This window comes from Dendropsophus ebraccatus, chromosome 13, assembly GCF_027789765.1.
Source record: "Dendropsophus ebraccatus isolate aDenEbr1 chromosome 13, aDenEbr1.pat, whole genome shotgun sequence".
Classification (NCBI taxonomy): domain Eukaryota; kingdom Metazoa; phylum Chordata; class Amphibia; order Anura; family Hylidae; genus Dendropsophus; species Dendropsophus ebraccatus.
In genome coordinates, this window is record NC_091466.1 from 79285757 (window position 1) to 79307249 (window position 21493).

A 21493-nucleotide genomic window follows, 5' to 3' on the forward strand; every position below is an offset into this window, starting at 1 on the left:
ATAAACATCCCGCTCCGTTATAGAACAACATGCTACTACGTTATAGAGCAACCTGTTGCTGGATGAGGCTTCCTGCTTCTATCCTCTCCCACCTTTGTGGATGCTCTATCTTCCTGACTTTACATTGTGACTTAGTGACTAAAACCTCTGGGGCAGATAAAGCGGCAGGATGGCGGCACACTTCCAGTCACATCCAGTCAGACCTGAAACCCTTCCTCCTCCCCCCTAACTGCAGGAAGCTGAGCTGTAAGCTGCTGTATGTCCTGACCCAGCTCTGCAGGATTCCAGCTCTGAGGGTGAAGCATCACATAACTGGTTATTTGTGGGCAGCGCAGATATAGCACAAAGCTCATTTTCATCCTATTACATGATCGCCACTATTTTAAGAATCAAGAAGTGACTCATTGTTATATTTTCCCTGGTTTTTTTTTGTTTGTTTTTTTTAATTTCCTGCTTGGGTTTTTTTTCACACAACTTTATGTGGTCTCTAATTATAATACTGAGTTCTCATGGCTATTACCCTCCTCATACCCCGGTTACATCCAGAGCGATTATCTGTTGCTTGTTAAAAGGGTACTCCAGCAAAGAAACTAATTCTTTCAAATTAACTCATGTCGGAAAGTTGGAGCGATTTTCTAATTTACATCTATTATAATCCCCAGTCTTCCAGTACTTATCAGCTGCAGTATGTCCTGCAGGAAGTGGTGTATTCTCTCCAGTCTGACACAGTGCTCTCTGCTGCTCCCTCTGTCCATGTCAGGAACTGTCCAGAGCAGGAGAGGTTTTCTATGGGGATTTGTTACTGCTCTGGAAAGTTCCTGACATGGACAGAGGTGTCAGACTGGAGAGCATATATTACTTCCTGCAGGACATACAGCAGCTGGAAGACTGGAGATTATAATTGAAGTACATTTCAGCTCTATATAACTTCAACACCAGTTGATTGAAAATTAAAATTTATTTCGCCGGGATACCCTTCTAAAATAAAGCCGGGTTTAGATGAGTGTAATACGGCTGTGTTTTCAGGTTCATGTTATGGCCCAAACAAAGCACCATAGGGATGTATGCAATATTCTCAGGACTGTAATATATACGTATGGTGGCCGGAATATCCCCTCTCTCAATCCAAACTTATGCCCCCCCCCCACACACACACTTCTCCTTGTGTTGGGGTTAACAGCACCCCCCCATGAAGCACAGCTGCAGAGAGCCCTATGTGTAGATGTGAGACTTGACTTTGTTCCCATACTCCTTTCCTGGCTGTAGGGGCATGCTGGGAGTTGTAGTTTGGCCACATTTAGGTCACCATAGATTGCAGACTGCTCCTTTGTACTGTATTGTAGGGATTGTGTTAACTCTTTCCTTTCTGGCAGGCTGCGAGGATATAATTGCAGAGAGTATCTCTTTAGACACCTTAATCGCTATCCTGAAGTGGAGCTCACAGCCCTATGGATCCAACTGGGTGTACCGCCAGGCCCTGCACTTCCTTTGCGAGGAGTTCAGCCAGGTCATGACGTCTGACGTCTTCTATGAGCTTGTTAAGGATCATCTGCTGAGTGTCATCCAGTCGGACTATCTGCAGGTACAGCAATGTTTTGCCTGCGCGTCTGGTGCCCATTGGATTCCTTAATTCCATATAGCTCCACAATAAACCTATTTCTATCATATAAACCTAAAAGTTTTCCATACATCATAACCTCCTAAAGATTGCACAACCTATATGTATGATCCTAACTTGCCCAGTAAAGCTCCTGCCAACTTTACAATGCAGGACGCTGGGCACCTGGGGATGGAAGTGGCTGTGCATATATGCTTCTGCCTATATAGAGGTCACTATCCACTACATAGCACTCAGAGGCTGACAAACTTTCTGTGTCACAGGGCATGTCAGATTTCTGTCATTGGTGTCCAGTCCAGCTGCAGGGACCTCCACTGGTCCCAGGGACCGAAGCTCTTGGCCGAGCACTTTGTCCTTTTTGCTTTGTACATTTGGCCTTGGCCGCCATGACATGTCACTATGAATCTCAGAGAGACCCTGATGGCGTCTGTACAATAAAAGCCACACGAAAACGAAGGGGGAAAACACTGTCTGGTGCTTCTGTTCTGTTTATCATTGCGGGCCTCCGCAAGTGAAACATCTCGCCTGTCCCTGTTACCCGTCCGGAGTCATCTGGTACCATCAGCAGAAGGGTTCTGCCCTCCAGATTTCATATTATCCCCCTTGATGGTGATTCCTACATGCATCTTCTCCTCACCATTTTCTTACAGATATCTAGACTTGAAATTGAATTTAAAGGGGTTATTCAGTGTTAGAAAAACATGGCCGCATTCTTCCAGGGACAGCACTGCTCTTGTCTCCAGGTTGGGTGCAGGGTTTGCAGATCTGTTCCATTGAAATGATTGCTGCTTAATTGCAAACCACACCTGACCTGGAGACAAGAGTGTTGCTGTCTCTGGAAGAAAGCAGCCATATTTTTCTAACACTGGAGAACCCCTTCAACTGTTTCCTACTATCCTGATAGACAGACACTGCTGAGACATGTAGTTCTCCCCAGTTTGTGCAGTAATGACAGATATAAAAATTCTCAGCTTTTTTTTCTTTTTTTTGTTGAAGGCAAGTGAGCAAGATATCCTGAAGTATCTTATCAAGTGGGGTGAATACCAGCTGATGAAGAGGATCGCAGACCGAGGTGAGCGCCTCCTCTCACATGCATAGAGAATGGTGATTTTATCTTTTAGGCTGCAGATACACATACACTTACACTTCTTGTGGCTGGGGTCAAATTTTGCTCTTTATTGCCCTGATGGTTTTGCATAGTGTTTAATGGCTGTGCAGCCTTTACATATGGCTGTGGATGGCACCCCACCGCAGCATGTGACCTGAGCTGTATGTAAGTGTGTGGCCAGCAGTTGTCGACCATTGCATTGTTTAGCCTGTACCGATGGGATAGGAGCTCGGCTAAGTTATTGTGTCTGTTGTCTCCAATAAAGAGCAGCAGAAAGGTGCACATGGGATTTTAATGGTTAACTTTGTATTACAGAGCCCAATCTGCTGAGTGGCACGGCACACAGTGTGAACAAGCGAGGGGTCAAACGCCGGGACCTGGATGTGGAGGAGCTAAGGGAAATTTTGTCTCCTCTGCTGCCCTTTGTCCGCATTGAGCATATCTTACCTATGAATAGCGACGTGTTGAGCGACCCTGTAAGTATCAGACTTGAGCTGAGTGATAGGTTTATACGGATACATGAGGCCTGGACGGTCCCCATCAGGCAGAAGCTTATTAAACATGACATTTGTGTGTGTCTGACATAGTTAAGTGTTTGTAGCATTGTGCGGTGCTCTGTGTTGTAAACTCTGAAGCCGCCTTCTGTGCAGTGTTATATATCCTCCCTTCTTACATTGGTCACCATCTTACTGGCTGTCACCCAGCTCTCTGGGTACAAGGAGCAAAGGCAGCTTAACTATGTGAGGAAGCATCCAGGGGGTGGTGATAGCCTATAATTCTATGGTGATATGGTAGCAATGTTGTGTACCCGCCCTTCCATCATTTTGTTGTGTTTTTACGTTTCTAGATGAAGCGAGGTCTGATCAGCACTCCTCCTGCAGATATGTTACCAACCTCTGAGAGCGGGAAGTCCAACTCTTGGTTGCGGCAGAAGAATGCCGGCATTTATGTCAGGCCCAGGCTGTTCTCGCCATATGTAGAGGAAGCTAAGGTAATGCTGGGTTCTGTTTCACGTTCTCACTGTGTAAGACTGAACACTTTACACTGATACTTTGTAACAAAAGAGAAAGATCTACACTTCTTGTGAATTCATAAAAGATTCTCTAAGAAAAATTCCATTGTAGCAAAGCCCCTGCTGTGAGAAGTGTTAGCTCTATCTATCTCGATGTTCTGATTGACTGATGCCAGGTAGAACTTTGAAAAGTAATGGGAAGTTATATATCTTTATGATAATGTTTTGCTAGTGATAGCAATGTATTTTGGTGGCCGCACAAACAATGCAGTGATCGGTCACGCGGCTGCACGATTTATCTTGCCTTGTAGAAGCACTGCATGCTAGCACTGTTCTCACTGAACGGCTCCTAATTACGGCTGACGATCTTTCAATGTGAATGGACCTCACGGTTATCCAGAGTTAGAGCCCCACCAATATGATGTCGGTGGCTAGCCCTATGGACAGGCTGTCAATTGTAATATATCAGAAGACCCCTATACTCCCTATCTGGTGCAGTATTAGTGGCCTGACCGGATCTGTTTTGTTCTTTTTTGCAGTCCGTGCTGGATGAAATGATGGTGGAGCAGACGGATCTGGTCCGTTTAAGGATGGTTCGAATGTCCAATGTTCCCGACACGTTGTACATGGTGAACAATGCCGTGCCGCAGTGCTGTCACATGATCAACCACCAGCAAATGAGCAGCAGCCAGACGAGTCCTCCTACTGTAGTAGCAAATGAAATACCAGGTGACTTATCATCCTATGTTGGCGGGGCCCTGTGTCGCCTCTATAGCTCTATTTTGTATGTTTTGTAGTATGATACATGATGTACAGTGCCGGCTTAGTGGTCACTCTCCAACAGGATCCCGCACTTGGGGTCTTATTAGACAGCTTGATCAATATGGTAAGCAAGCACCTTTCTGCTAGATGGGCACTTGACTAGGCCTATTACACTGCCTGATAATCGTTTAGCAAGGGTTGCCCAAACAGTTTGCATTACGTGTCCACGTTCCCGGTCTCCTCCTGCGCTCTGCATGCTTCCTCCCTGAACATGTATGCTGCGGCTTCAGAGCAGCCCGTCTGAGCTGACAAGCAAGCTCAGCCAATCGGTGGCTGGTACCACCGGGGCCAGTGATTGGCTGAGCGGCCTTTCAGCTCAGACAAACCACTCTGAAGCTCCAGCGCCGGGATAGGGGAGGAATTGGAGAGCAGGAGAGACCGGTAACGTGGACAGGTGATGTAAACTGATCGTTTCATTGGCTGATTGTTGTCACTTACACAGAGCAATAATTGGCCGAATCGGGCAGTTTATCGCTCCGGGTAATAGGGCCCTAAGTTTCCTTCCTAGGTAATTGTTGTACAGTACATGGTCAGGACTAATGGCTTCTACTTGGTTTGCCTTGCTAGTTCCTCCCCTCGGGGTGGTGAAGGACATGATCCGGCGTCTGCAGGAACTTCGCCACACGGAACAGGTTCAGCGCGCGTACGCCTTAAACTGTGGAGAAGGTGCTACTGTCAGCTACGAGATCCAGATCCGGGTCCTGAGGGAGTTTGGGTTGTCAGATTCTGCAGCTGAGCTGTTACAGGTAATTCACATTGTCCTATACAATACCATGTACGACACGTCAATATGATCCACATAGCGGCAATACATTTGGGATAGAAATTACTTTATACAATATATATATATATATATATATATATATATATATATATATATATATATATATAATTTTATATATATTTACATTTGCTTGTATTGCGAGATGTTCTGACATCATTTTTCCCCTTTTGCAGAATCCTCACAAGTTCTTCCCTGATGAAAGGTTTGGTGATGAGAGTCCTCTTCTGACCGTGCGCCAGCCTGGGAGATGCAGGATTAACAGCACCCCTGCTACGGAAACCATGTTTACGGATATAGACTCTTACGTGGCCTTCCATCCTCCATTGCCCCCGCCACCTCCCCCATATCACCCTCCAGCCACACCCATTCACAATCAGTTCAAGGTGGGCTGGAAGCACAGAGTGCCTAGCCAACACCCCTCCCGCTCCTTCTCCTACCCCTGCAACCATACAGTGTTCCATTCCAGAACCATCCCTAAAGCGACACCACCTTCCTACCTGCCTGGTGTCAAAACTGTACCCCCTGATTGCACTAACAATACTGGCCTTGGAAGGCAGACTGTAGCAGCGGCAGCAGCGGCCGCCCTGGCAGCAGAACAGCAAGTGGTGAGTCTGCTGTGTCTGGGAGTATCTGGTGACTCCTGCTCTCTGTATTGCCAACCTGTATATATTGTTAGTGTACAGCCTATGCTCATAGCTCTCCATACACATGAGCACTTGGCTCATCATGCATGTTTTGTGTGTGTTTTAATGGGAAGATAGGAGCTGCTGCCCTGCACCTCTGACAGTGAGCAACTCCTTCCACAACAAGGACCAAATCCGACCTTTTTTCTGTAAATGGAACCAGGGGTCCTGTATACACATAAGATGGCTGCCTGGTCCCACCAAAATCGTCACACAGTTATCTAATGTGTATGGACATCTTCATCCCCATTCTATATGACCTCAGGGGGGAGAGTGACTGAAGCAATAAATAGAGATGAGCAAACTTTATACTATTTTAGGGGATGAAGCAGTTGCATACAGTTAGTTTCCTGTATGTTAGCTTTGCATAGACGCGACCCCATGTACGTTAATCGCTTTCTACCCCGTCAGCCTGTCTTGTGTATCTTTACTTATCACAGCATGGTTTTGTTGCTTTTTTTCATTTCCAAAAACCACATTAGAAGGAAAACCTGCTGTGATAAGTAAGCATACAGAAAACAAGGGGGGAGGAGCACCGACAAGTATAGGCTCTATTTCTTTTAAGTCTATTGGATTGTGCAGTTACAAACTTTGCTAAACATTCGGTTCATCTATTAGCAAATTTCTTATCAAATCTGTGTTTGACGATCAGTTCGCTCATCTCTGACGGTCAGGCTTGAGCCTTTCTAGGGTTCACACAAGTCTGGTAGGTGAGGAGGAGTGACTGAGCTTTATTCTCCTGAACGCTTAGGTGACAGCAACCTTGTGTTTCCTTTTCCGTATAACCTACAGTAAGTTCACAGCTCATGTAGGGACTGACAGACCCTGGACAGGTGAGGACTGCGCAGTATTATTCTCACTCTTACCCACTTGTATGTCTTCTCTTTTCCAGTGCGGTGAACCGGTTTTAAATGAGTTTATGCCGGATATAGCAATGGGAGTCTCCTCAATGTCTCTGAAGGATCGGAGGCTGCCAGAACTGACCATCGATACCCAGCTGAGCCAGCAAGTTTCGGACATGATGCCGCTCCACCCCCAGCACCACGCCTGCGTCCCCAGCCGACATATGCACAGTTCGCGGAAGAAACAGACTGTAGAACAGAAAATGGATTCCCGCGAAAACCAACCAGAGTACCCGGAGTTCTATGACTTCTCCAACTCTGCCTGCCGGCCCTCTACCCCAGTGCCCAGCAGACATTCCCCTTTGGCCTCACAGAGCATTTATTTTGGCCCTGATTTGTACAGTCACAGCAAACCCCCAAGTGGATTAAAGCCCTCCTATCTCTCCAACCATATGTCTCCGAAAAAGCAAGAGGACTCCCGGAGAGATTATCTGTTCTCGCAGGACAGTCACCCGCACAGGCAAAAGAATGAACCGCTACACCTTGATGTCTTAGAACAGCCTCCTCAAAGACTTGACCTCGCACTCGCCGCCCAAGAGGGTGCCAGCCACGGCTCTCACCACAGCCGGGGGCGTACAAAAATGGAGTCCGACCTAACCTACGGCCTGACCTCTAACAGACCTTCGCACTCGTCCTACAGCTCAGACCGACAGGACGAGCGGGTGTTTAGGAGGATCACAGATGGTGACCACCTGGATCACTCCACACAGAGGAACGTGGAGCTGGAGCGGGAGGACGCTGTGGGCCGGGAGCGAAGATCTCCCAATAAACCCGACTTTCTATACAAGAAATCCGCTCTCTGAGGATAACAAAAGATAATAAAATAACCTCTCGACATAATCTCTGTGCCTAAAACTTGTGGAGTACGACACTTTCCATGGATTAGTTCTGAGCGGTGTCTATCTATGCTTTACTGGAATCCTAACCCAGCCTGGGATCCTTCTCATGCGTCACAGCCGCAGCACGCTCCTCCATCATGGCCTCTTTATATACAATGGATGTTCTTTTTGTTGTTTTTTCTTCTTTTAGACAGCACCTTGATTTTCTAATGTTTTGCACCTTTGTTTTCCTCTTATGATTTGCAGCCCGTTGGTCACTTATGGGATCAGTGCATTTGTACATTTGTTCTTCTTTTCGCTTTGACCTCATGAATTCAGTGGATTTAACAAACAATATTTTCTACCGGGACAAAAAAAAAGTTTTATTTTGTGATAATGAAGTGATCCAAAGAAGCACATGTAGAATTCTGCATCCTTCCACCGAGGTGATACCACATTCTGACGTCTTCCTGATACGTTAGAAATCCGTCCGGACCCATGGTGATGCCTCGCACACACACCTCCTCACCTCTGTAATCGCTGGTGATACTATATGTGGGGAATAGCAGAGCTGAGATTGTCATGTGGTTCTTGTAGATGGTAAATTCTTAGTGACCTCACTATTTTTTGGGAAACTTTATATAGGGACCTACTGGTTTATCTTAGCTGGGTTTTTTGGTTATAACAGAGAGGAAAGTGATTGGAAGACAGCACTCGGCTATCGCTCGGTCACATGGGGTTCTTGCACAACCACTGCTCCATTCTCAACAAGGCGACTGGTCTCCTTTCTAGAGATGCCAGTAGGGTTAGACCATTAGTAGTCTGTCCAGTGATAGGCGATAACCTGTTATTACAGGAAAACCCCTTTAAGGAGGGGAGTCCTAAATGTGCCCTGAAGAAATTGTCCAGACAATAAAGCCCAGTTATGTCTGATACTTGAGATAATGCTTTAATACTACAGTATGCATGACAATTTCAGCTCTGCTACATATGTATAGCACTTTATCCTAACCAATAGGATATAGGTTTGGGTCACTGTATTTGGAGGGTGATTTAGGAGGCCACAGGTAAGGTGCGTTATTACAGCACTGACTGTATATACTCCACCTGACGCGTTATTATGATGTAGCAGAGACAAATAGTGTTTAGTGAGGACACTGTTACCATTGCACTGATGGTTGTGGCCCCCGTTTTGTCTTATTACAGAAGTTCGGTCGTCTGCTCTCAGACTAGGTTCGTTCTGGGTCTTTGCATGTGTATGGGATCGGCCTCCACTCTTTAGTGAGTAGCCTTGTGATGCTTTGTGGTCCATTGTTAGGGATGTGGATGCATGTAACATGGCTCCTCGGGGTGGAGTTTGTAGCAGGGAGGTATTGGAGCCATGATATACAAGGTAGTGGTCATCAGATCGGAGGTTGCATGAACTTGCCTTGGGATCAAGTAGAGTTTACTTGACTGCTGTGAATTGTGCCACGCACGGGGTCTGTGATTCTCTCAATACTCACTGGTCGGCTACTGTTTCTAGAGGTGACCATGCACTGTCAGTAAAAGGTCTCCTGCCTTCCCCCATACACATGAATAGCACCGTAGAATGTTCTGGTTTTCTCTACTTTGGTGTCAGCTTATCCCTCCAAGAACAATAGGGTAAAAATCCAGCATGCCTGACCCTTCTCTCCAGCGATATCATGTGTTTTTGGAGTCAGGAGGCTTCCCCGTACACATTAGATTGGCAGCGGGTTGGGCACCTTTAGTGGCTGGACGATCGCTGAGAGCACAGGATGCAAAAGATTTCTCATGCCTTAAAGGGTTTGTCCACAGGATAGGTGCTCTGGTCAGATGCCCCAGTCTGAATGGTGTCAGGTGTGTGTAATGCTGCTCCGTTCCCTCACTATGGGATAGCGGAGTACAGTGCTTGGTGATTCTATGCTGTCCTAGCAAGTAACTCAGCTGACCCTAAACTCACATGGGGAAGGGACTGTTGTGATGGGCGGGGGTCCTGTGGACAGGTGATAAGTTATATACATATTCCTCACTGGTTGCAGGATCTTTGCTTGCTGGTAATGGATAGAAACCCATCTCTTAACACTCTGAGGCTCGTACACGTTTAAGGCCTCATTCACACCTTCAGTCGTGTTTTTTATTTTTTAGGACCATATATTATGTCTTCAATCTGCCAAAAATTCCTTCCTAGTGCATCCGCAATCCATATTTTCTTTTTATGCATCTGCAGTGATTGGGCAGGTGATAGTTTGATTAAGGGGATCTATGTTTTTTGTGGCCCGCAGTTAGTCCGCTCTAGGACATGTCCTATTCTTTTGCGGAACAGATTGCAGCTCTTTAAAACTATGGACAGTGTGAAAAGCCCAATAGAAATCTAATTTACGGAACAGTAAGGCCAAACACTTCTGGCAGCTGAGGGTCTGCCGCAGTTGCATCCAGCTTAGACAATACTCTGTGAGCTAAACACGTCAACCTCACACAGTCTCCTTTCTTGACTAGTTCATTGTACTCAAGCCCGGTATCTAGGTCTTCTACCTCTTTGAAGACTGACTTAACTGGATGCAAATGTGCCAAACCCTCAGCTTTGAGAAGCGTTAGGTCACATTGTGTCTTAGTTGTGTTTGGCTGAGAGCAGAGGTCTTTAGAAATGTTTTAGATTCGGCCTCACAAAGTATACAGTAAGTTATAGAGACGGGGCACATTGTGCAGGTAAATCGCAGCCATGGGTGTTCCTTGTGTCGGTCTCTGGGCCCCCCTAGTCTGCTTGTCTGAGGACCCTGTTCTGTGTGAATTACAGGAATGGGGCTCCCCCGTATCTTCAGCTATAATCCCCATGATGTCAGGACAGACGTGTCTTTAGCAGTCATGGCAGGGTGGGATTAGTAGTTTGGAATTGGCTGGGGGCGGCAGGTTCCCCCCCCCCCCCCCCCCCCCCCATACTTACAGCACTAGAAGCGGCCGGCATCACCTACCTCCTTATATAAAGCCACAGTCTATACATTGTTAGGAGGAGCGGTCCCTCTTTAGCCTCTTGTGCCCCGTAGCAATAAGTTTTGGGAAGGTAGCATCCTGTTCCCCCGGAGCAGCAGTGCACCTTGTGCCCCCCCACATCCTCTACATCAGCTTAGATACTCTCTGCCTCAGTACAGATATACCTCAGTGTGGTCTCTGCTCCACTTCTCGTTTTCCCGTCATGTTTACAGCTGTAGGTTTGTGTCCTGTAATGATGGACTCATCCGCAGTGACGCCCCCTGGAGGCGGCTGTGTACTTGTACTTTGTACCTCTGTAACTCTTATCATTGTGCGTTTACCTATTACCCCCAGGTTATATATCCATTGATTACATCATATTAGTTTGGCCTCTTGTGTCCCCCGACCTGTGGCTCTCCAGCTATTATAAAACTACAGTTCTGAGCATGATGGGAGTTGTAGTTTTCCACCTGCTGGTGAATCATCGGTTGGGGCAAATAGTTCCTATTTGTGGTTTTGGGGTGAATTTGTTGTAGCAAACTCTTGTCTTGTGTTCAGTCCTTAACTCTAACTAGCACAAAAGTATCCTCTGCTGGGCCCTCAACAATCACTTGTAGGCTGGGTTTACACTACGTATATTTCAGTCAGTATTGCAACCAAAACCAGGAGTGGATTAAAAACACAGAAAGGATTTGTTCACACAATGATGAAATTGAGTGGATGGCCGTCATTTAATGGCAAATATTTGCTGTTATTTTAAAACGGCTGTTATATTGAAATAATGGCCGTTATTTACTGTTATATGGCGGCCATCCACTCAATTTCATCAGTGTGTGATCAGATCCTTTCTGTGTTTTTAATCCACTCCTGGTTTTGGTTGCAATATGAGGACCACAATACTGACTGCAATATACGTAGTGTGAACCCAGCCTAGATCTGTGCACAACCCTAGCAGTGTTAGATGTTCCTGCAGCGCCACCACAAGGGGAAATGAAGCATTACACCACGTCTATTCACATCAATGTGCTATCTGTGTAATACAGTCCTCCAGACTCTAGAGGGGCGCTCTTTGTATCCGTTCTCTGCTGCAGCAGCTAATACAGTGGTGTCATAGTGTGCCAACATCCCATTTACAGGTAGAGCCAGACATTTGGTTAAGTTTAGAGGGTCTGCCTGTTCTTCTCACCTATCTTTTACTAAATACATTCCCCGTCACATCTGCATTAGACCAACCCCCCCCCCCCCCCCCCCCCCCCCTTATTCATCCTGGAAATGTATAAGCAAACTGACAACTGGGTGTTACCATTCTGTTAGAGGCGTGTCCTGACACTCTGCACTGATTGGGTCTAGTTAAGGACCTGCCTCTAACCAGTAATAAAGGCACACCCTGTTGTCAGTTTATTTGTAAACTTAAATTCTCTCTCATTCTCTCTCATTCTCTCTCTCTCTCTCTCTCTCTCTCTCTCAGAAAAGCAGAAAACTCCACCCACCAGCTGTTGATTGGAAGTTATCTATCCATGGTGTGTATAGACAGTCACCTGTCACTCAGCAGTTGGGGGGAGGGGTGGGGCAAGAATCCTATTCTCCTGCATATTAGGAGAACTGCTGCACAGAAAGATGGAAGTAATACACCGATCTGTTCAGCATTTCTGTCACTAGTTTATGCCGCCCTCATGTAAGGCCACATACACCTAATGACAGATTTAGATCAGGAATAATGTAGAGTACTGATGGAACAATGAAAGTTTCCCAGCTTGCGTCGTCTTTGCAGGATTAGCCTCTTACAGTCTGATGGATTTCCATTGCGCCCGTGAATAATAACCTGTATATGGGCCCCAGTACTAATAGACCTGAGTCTATGGCTGTGTTCACATACTGCAGCCGATCCTCATGTGTTACCGTAAAGATGGTGGCACATCCCGTAATATGTCTCCTGTGTAAAGCCAAAGTGACTCGGGCTTCGCTGCGGTGTGTGAATGTGTCCTAATAACAGCACTGACAGGCTTAGCTGAGATGGTGGCTTCCCTGCTCTGGGTGTAAACAGGTCCTAATAACAGCAGTGACACAGGCTTAGCTGAGGTGTGAACAGGTCCTAATCCTTATGTGTTAGCGCAGTGTGTGGGCACCGATGGCGGCACATCCTATGCATAATAACTTTATGCATTTTAGTCTCCTGTTTACAGACCAAACCTGAAGTGACTCTGGCTTCGCTGCAGTGTTTGAACAGGTCCTAATAACAGCACTGACACAGACTTAGCTGAGATGGTGGTGTCACCACTGCGGTGTGTGAATGGGTCCTAATAACAGCACTGACACAGACTTAGCTGAGATGGTGGTGTCACCACTGCGGTGTGTGAATGGGTCCTAATAACAGCACTGACACAGACTTAGCTGAGATGGTGGCACCACTGCGGTGTGTGAATGGGTCCTAATAACAGCACTGACACAGACTTAGCTGAGATGGTGGCACCGCTGCTGCGGTGTGTGAATGGGTCCTAATAACAGCACTGACACAGACTTAGCTGAGATGGTGGCACCGCTGCTGCGGTGTGTGAATGGGTCCTAATAACAGCACTGACACAGACTTAGCTGAGATGGTGGCACTGCTGCGGTGTGTGTGTGTGAATGGGTCCTAATAACAGCAATGACACAGACTATGCTGAGATGGTGGCCTCACCGCCCTGAGTGTTATATCCTTTAGCGTTGTTCCTTCCTGCGGTGGATCCTTTGGCTTCTTACCATGCGAGGTGCTAACATTCCTGCATTGCCTTCGCTATCCCCACAGCTGCCGCCGCTGCTTGGGGGGGGGAGGCATTTCTTAAAGGGCTTCTACGTGCGTGTTCTCATTGTCACTGCGTTCAGTTGCCTGTGGTCACAGTCAGCTGCCTCTGTGATAATGCATGATGCTGTAATATAGTAACTGCTGACTCCTCCAGCTAGTGCAGAACTACAATTCCCAGCATGCCCCGCCAGCCTGCCCCTATTTACACCACTGTTTCTGGCTCTCCAGCTGTTGCAAACATACAAATACCCTGCGTGCTCCGACTGCTGAAGGCATGCTGGGAGTTGTAGTTTTGTAACAGCCGGAGTATCATGGGTTGGGGTACATCTGGTGGCATGCTGGGAGTTGTAGTTTTGTAACAGCCGGAGTATCATGGGTTGGGGTACATCTGGTGGCATGCTGGGAGTTGTAGTTGTGTAGAATGTGTTTGCATGTAGCAGCTAAAGGATGTCGGAGCATGCTGGGAGTTGTAGTTCTGCAACTGCTAGAGAGCCCCATGGGGTCTATGTAAGTGCTTGCATGTAACAGCTGAAGGATGCCAGGACATGCTGGGAGTTGTAGTTCTGCCATAATGTATCTGCTATCTGTGATCCGTAACACAATGAATTTTTTTCCCAGTTTATTTTGCTTTGCGTCTGCATTACGTCCAAGTATTGATCCATTTGTGGTGTTTTGTGTATTTGAGTCATGTGACCCAGTGGTGTACGTAAACAGTGATATAGATGGAAGGTTTTTGTGCCCATCCTCCCCGTGACAATCAGGTCCTTGCCGACAATCGTAGGCCGCCGCGGACTGTTGTTTTCTTAGATGGTGATAGGATTGTGCGTGTTTAGAGATTTGATGGTGTAAATTTCCCTCCTCGCCGTCTTCTACGGATGAAGAAAAAAATGTTTAAATTATTCTGTATATTGTTGATGATGATGATGATAGGCTGTATTATAATGCACGTGGTATGGTGTTTGACGTCTGTTCTTATTGAAGTGCCCGCTTGTTGATGGACTCGAGGACGCGATCTCGTTCTGACGCCGCCTCAGTCGTTACATTGTAAATTTTATTACGACTCCCCAATAATTCCAGTGATCAGCGAGAACATTCCACTAATTCTCCATTCCTAATCACATGATCAGAAGACTGAGAGCGCTCACTGGTCTGTTTGTGAAGCCGCTCCATTGGTGCAGCCAGCCCTCCGCCAGAGGTCAGGGTATAAGGGCGACATGTTATAGAGCGAGAGACGCCAAGCAGATCATATAGAAAAAATATAGATTGATCTTTTGTGGAGTTGGGAATTAAGTCATTTCTGTTTCTGCTCGTTCTAAACTTAGGAGTCCTGTGGGTGGTCCTAGTCAATGACTCCTGGGAAATTATACATTCTGCTAATTCTGCGGTATAAGGTAGTAGTCACTGCTGTGTAGGACCGCCCACTGGACTCTTAAAGGGGTTATCCAGGATTAGAAGACAGGCAGTCTTCTCCTGCTCTATAACATATAACATGCTGCTGCCGGTAGATTGAGGGGCTTATTTGGGTCAGGAGTCCGGTTTAAAGTCACAGGTGTCAAACTCCTGGCCCTCCAGATGTTGCAAAACTACAACTCCCACCATGCATGGACAGCCAAAGCTTTAGCTCTCTGGGCATGATGGGAGTTGTAGTTTTGCAGCAGCCTGAACCTCACACTGGGCCCTTGTTATGCCCTCGGGGGGGGGGGGGGGGGGGGGGGGGGGGGGGGGGGGGGGGGCAGCACTGGATGATGCACATGGAGGGGTATATGCTGGTGTAGTAGCTGGCATGGTGGCTGAAGGTTTGGCAGGGCTCATTGGCGTATATGATAGACCTCCCAATATGTTCTCTTTTCTTGCGTCTATTTCTGATGATCTCCAGGGTCCTGTCCCCTGGTTGGGTGGTCTTGCCCCCACACAGTTCCATCTCGGTAAGGATACTATGTAAGTAATGTATAATCCGAGTATGTGCATATACTATCATATATTTTATAGGCCTTGTCAGGGCATGGGGACGTTCTCTGGTCGCTCCTCACAGCTGCAGGTTTGTTACAGATGGATCATTCCAGGTAACTATGGAGACAGGAGAGGCTGGGCCTGAGGATAGTGTAGAACTACTACAACTCTCATTATACTTCATGGCCGATAGTTTAGGGAATATGCAAGTGCTTGCATGAGGCAGCCGAAGGCTGTCAGGGCATTAGGGCATGATGGGACTTGTAGTCTTGTTGGAGAGCCACAGGGGATGATGTGGGTTGTAGTTTTGGAACAGCCGTGCAGCCACAGCTTGGGGAACACTGTTGTAGACTGTAACAAACCCTCACCTGTGAGCAGTATTGGGTCAGGCTGTTGGCTTTAGTTACCATTGCTTGCTGTCAGTAAATGGAAATTTTCATTATACATGTAATCCAATATTAGGTTATTAAAGGGACGTCCATGGGGATGGGGATATTGTAGGTTTTTGTAAGATCCTATGGGTCCTGATTTCACTTGATGTTTTGTTAACCCTTCAGCTCTGGCTTCTTAAAGGGGAACATGCCCATATACTAGAGGGCACGTTTACTATCCCTAAACAGCCTCCTAATGTACCGCGACCCTCGGTGATCCCTCTTGGCCATCCTGTAGGTCACATGATAAACGCTCCTGGAGTCTTATCTATAGATTGATGTTCCCTAACCTGCTGGTCTTCACCTGAGGACTGCCTAGGCATGCTGGGAATTGTAGTTGTGCAGCAGCTGGACAGCCTCAGCAGTCAGCATTCATGCTCTTTGGGCGACCTACAGGTTTTTCCTACTTACCCAGCTTTCCTAGTACCCCGCTGGTCCCTTTCCTCATCTGTGCTCATCCATGGGGTCTGCCTATGCATCCGATGTCTGTGTAAGCTTTTTGGGGCAGTGGGTGGGAATGCATGGACCCCTTTCTGGCTGGGATCTGTAGCTCCGCTGTGTTCACGCCTATGGAGGACACTATACAGATAGGGATGTGCGTCTCCATTGTGAATGTCTGTGGCGATCTGTGGTTTTTGAAATCTCATTTAAGAAAAAAAAAACCTAAAAGTTCAAGAAGTGCCTTCACCGCTCGAGGCTCCGAACCCAAACCTCCCCAGACGACTCCTCTGCGTCCTATGCAAGTGTTTTGTACGGCCGGCATCACCAGGACTTTGTACGCTTTGTTTATGACTCTTGTACATAGTTGGGGTTTTTAAAGAATAGTATTTTTATTTAGGTACCTCCAGACTTGAATCTGTGTCTCGTGTGATGATGATGATGATGATGATACGTTGTATAACGCCTCTTCTCTCTTTAAGTACCATTGCTGTTGTACAAAGGTTTTCACTTCTTCTATTTTTCTACGGTTACTGACAAGCATGAAACAGCGGACTTTATCCTACATTATAATTGGCATTTCAGAAATAAATGGCTTGTATAGAAAACCGTGCCTGTGTCCCCTTACTGAGGCCCCGCCTCCCAGCGAGCATAGGCTGGCTTCACACTGCGTTTTTGCAGTGTTTTTTTTTTTAACGAAAAGTTGGATGTATTTGTGTGCTTTTGGTGTTCCATTGACTTCCATTATGTAAACAAAAAATCAAAACTCGTCCATTTTTTGGGTCAACCACGTTTTTGTGTACGTGGTTTGATTGTGTTTTGATCTGTGTTTATTTTTTTTAAGTTATGATGGAAGTCAATAGAAATGGATGCAAACAAATACATAAACTCCTTTTTTTTTTTTTTTTTTTTTGCATAAAATGGACAGCAAAAACGCAATGTGAACCCAGCCTTAGGCAGCCGGCAATGGTCCTGGCATATACACAGAGGTGTACTGATATATATTGTTCAATCATCTGGCTGGGACCCTCGACCACCTAGAGCAGAGGGGTCCACCAGCTGGTGCAAAACTACAATCGTCGTTATGCTTGCACATCCAAAGCTTTAGCTCTCCAGGCATGATGGGAGTTGTAGTTTTGCAGCAGCCGGAGGGCAGAAGGTTCCCCACCTCTGAGCTAGTCGTGAATGTTTCTCTCCCAGTCCCAGGGAATTGGTGAGGGCCATCAGCCCAGTGATGAGCCCAATATGGTGGAGATCACAGGTGTCAACTGTGCTCCTCCAGCTCTTACAAAGCTACAATTTCCATCATGCCTGGACAGTTAAAGTTTTGGCTATGCAGGCATGATGGGTATTGTAGTTCTAAAAGAGCTGGAGGGCCAGGAGTTTGACCCCTTGATGTAGATGGAATAGAAGAGATCCCCCTGGATAGCCCCATCCAGTGCCACGGACACACTCTGCTCCAGAGACAGCACCGCTGTGTGGTTTGCAATTAAGCTCCATTCATTTCAACGGAACTGAGCTGCAAACCCAGCACCAAAACTGAAGACAAAGAGTGGTGCTGTCTCTGGAAGAAACTGGAGCACCCCTTTAAAGTGATCCAGGCCTGTGCCTGAGCAGAACAATTAAAGGGGTTATCCAGCACTACAAAAACATGGCTGTTTCCTTTCGCTCTCGTCTCCAGGTAAGGTGCGGTTTGCAATTAAGCTCCATTCACTTCAATGAGACAGAGTTAAAAATCTGCATCCAAACTGGAGATGAGCAGTGCTGTCTCTGGAAGAAAGCGTCCGTGTTTCTGGAGTGCAGGATAACACCTTTAGAGGGCGGTGTAGCCAAGGAGCTGAAGGACCTAGTTCTTGTGCGTTCAACAGGGTGGAGAGTGAGGGCCCATTGCCCAGTAGGAAGAAAGTCATCAGCACGAATGGTGTGTGTCCTGGACTAGCAGTGAGGAGGCTCTGTAAGACTGGATAGTGGGGGCAGGTAAAGGTTGTATGACAGATCTGCAGTATTGTGAAGAAGCAGCAGGGGCTCCAGCCTGGCGGAATCCATGGAGCAGCAACAAGTGGGGACCGCATGATGGTGCCATGAAGGACCCTGCTACCATGGGCAGCCATGGATGTCAGCTAGGCCCTCACCTATACTGGGGGGGAAGAAGCTGGAGGTGGACGGCAGCCATCATACATAATCACACAAGGCCGGACTCCTCCCCGCACCTAGAGGGCACCACCTGCTTATTGCTTCATATCCACTCCCAGGTATGACCCGCAACAATGGAGGGGCTGTACACTGGTCTCTTATCCTCAGTGTGTGGTACTGCAGCTTTGTGGGGGTGGATGGAGCCCAGCTGTAATACCACACACCACCTGAGAGCAGGGGGGCGCTGGCTCTGCAAGATGCTATGTGTATGTAATCCCATAAGGATGAATGTTTCTCTGCAGCGGCTGTTCCAGGGATGTATAGCGCCCCCTCTATGTGTCAGCAACCTCTAGCACCACATGTGACACACACGCCTGATGAGAGTTGTAGTGTCTTGACACCTGGCAGCTATAGGTTTCCTATCTATCACCACACGTGACACACGCCTGATGAGGGTTGTAGTGTCCTGACACCTGGCAGCTATAGGTTTCCTATATCTATCACCACACGTGACACACGCCTGATGAGAGTTGTAGTGTCCTGACACCTGGCAGCTATAGGTTTCCTATCTATCACCACACGTGACACACGCCTGATGAGAGTTGTAGTGTCCTGACACCTGGCAGCTATAGGTTTCCTATATCTATCTATCACCACACGTGACACACGCCTGATGAGAGTTGTAGTGTCCTGACACCTGACAGCTATAGGTTTCCTATATCTATCTATCACCACACGTGACACACGCCTGATGAGAGTTGTAGTGTCCTGACACCTGACAGCTATAGGTTTCCTATATCTATCTATCACCACACGTGACACACGCCTGATGAGAGTTGTAGTGTCCTGACACCTGGCAGCTATAGGTTTCCTATATCTATCACCACACGTGACACACGCCTGATGAGGGTTGTAGTGTCCTGACACCTGGCAGCTATAGGTTTCCTATATCTATCTATCACCACACGTGACACACGCCTGATGAGAGTTGTAGTGTCCTGACACCTGACAGCTATAGGTTTCCTATATCTATCTATCACCACACGTGACACACGCCTGATGAGAGTTGTAGTGTCCTGACACCTGGCAGCTATAGGTTTCCTATATCTATCACCACACGTGACACACGCCTGATGAGAGTTGTAGTGTCCTGACACCTGGCAGCTATAGGTTTCCTATATCTATCTATCACCACACGTGACACACGCCTGATGAGAGTTGTAGTGTCCTGATACCTGACAGCTATAGGTTTCCTATATCTATCTATCACCACACGTGACACACGCCTGATGAGAGTTGTAGTGTCCTGACACCTGGCAGCTATAGGTTTCCTATATCTATCACCACACGTGACACACGCCTGATGAGGGTTGTAGTGTCCTGACACCTGGCAGCTATAGGTTTCCTATATCTATGACCACACGTGACACACGCCTGATGAGAGTTGTAGTGTCCTGACACCTGGCAGCTATAGGTTTCCTATATCTATCACCACACGTGACACACGCCTGATGAGAGTTGTAGTGTCCTGACACCTGACAGCTATAGGTTTCCTATATCTATCTATCACCACACGTGACACACGCCTGATGAGAGTTGTAGTGTCCTGACACCTGGCAGCTATAGGTTTCCTATATCTATCACCACACGTGACACACGCCTGATGAGAGTTGTAGTGTCCTGACACCTGACAGCTATAGGTTTCCTATATCTATCTATCACCACACGTGACACACGCCTGATGAGGGTTGTAGTGTCCTGACACCTGGCAGCTATAGGTTTCCTATCTATCACCACACGTGACACACGCCTGATGAGAGTTGTAGTGTCCTGACACCTGGCAGCTATAGGTTTCCTATATATATCTATCACCACACGTGACACACGCCTGATGAGAGTTGTAGTGTCCTGACACCTGACAGCTATAGGTTTCCTATATCTATGACCACACGTGACACACGCCTGATGAGAGTTGTAGTGTCCTGACACCTGACAGCTATAGGTTTCCTATATCTATGACCACACGTGACACACGCCTGATGAGGGTTGTAGTGTCCTGACACCTGGCAGCTATAGGTTTCCTATCTATCACCACACGTGACACACGCCTGATGAGAGTTGTAGTGTCCTGACACCTGGCAGCTATAGGTTTCCTATATCTATGACCACACGTGACACACGCCTGATGAGAGTTGTAGTGTCCTGACACCTGGCAGCTATAGGTTTCCTATATCTATCTATCACCACACGTGACACACGCCTGATGAGAGTTGTAGTGTCCTGACACCTGACAGCTATAGGTTTCCTATATCTATCACCACACGTGACACACGCCTGATGAGAGTTGTAGTGTCCTGACACCTGACAGCTATAGGTTTCCTATATCTATCTATCACCACACGTGACACACGCCTGATGAGAGTTGTAGTGTCCTGACACCTGGCTGCTATAGGTTTCTTATATCTATCTATCACCATACGTGACACACGCCTGATGAGAGTTGTAGTGTCCTGACACCTGGCTGCTATAGGTTTCCTATATCTATCTATCACCACACGTGACACACGCCTGATGAGAGTTGTAGTGTCCTGACACCTGGCTGCTATAGGTTTCCTATATCTATCACCACACGTGACACACGCCTGATGAGAGTTGTAGTGTCCTGACACCTGGCAGCTATAGGTTTCCTATCTATCACCACACGTGACACACGCCTGATGAGAGTTGTAGTGTCCTGACACCTGGCAGCTATAGGTTTCCTATATCTATCTATCACCACACGTGACACACGCCTGATGAGGGTTGTAGTGTCCTGACACCTGGCAGCTATAGGTTTCCTATCTATCACAACACGTGACACACGCCTGATGAGAGTTGTAGTGTCCTGACACCTGGCAGCTATAGGTTTCCTATATCTATCACCACACGTGACACACGCCTGATGAGAGTTGTAGTGTCCTGACACCTGGCAGCTATAGGTTTCCTATATCTATCTATCACCACACGTGACACACGCCTGATGAGGGTTGTAGTGTCCTGACA

The 21493-nt window shown here is 47.1% G+C and overlaps 1 protein-coding gene across 1 annotated transcript in view; it reads left to right on the forward strand.

Annotated features, from left to right (window-relative positions):
• BTBD7 (BTB domain containing 7) overlaps positions 1-10666 on the forward strand; it is a 38963-nt gene extending 28297 nt beyond the window's left edge. The window contains exons 4-11 of the mRNA XM_069950043.1: positions 1374-1582; positions 2615-2690; positions 3042-3202; positions 3574-3717; positions 4278-4467; positions 5128-5306; positions 5518-5949; positions 6920-10666. Of these exons, the coding sequence (XP_069806144.1) occupies positions 1374-1582; positions 2615-2690; positions 3042-3202; positions 3574-3717; positions 4278-4467; positions 5128-5306; positions 5518-5949; positions 6920-7732 (2204 nt within the window). The 3' untranslated portion in view covers positions 7733-10666. The remainder of the gene's footprint in view (positions 1-1373; positions 1583-2614; positions 2691-3041; positions 3203-3573; positions 3718-4277; positions 4468-5127; positions 5307-5517; positions 5950-6919) is intronic.
• The last annotated feature ends 10827 nt before the right edge of the window (positions 10667-21493 follow it).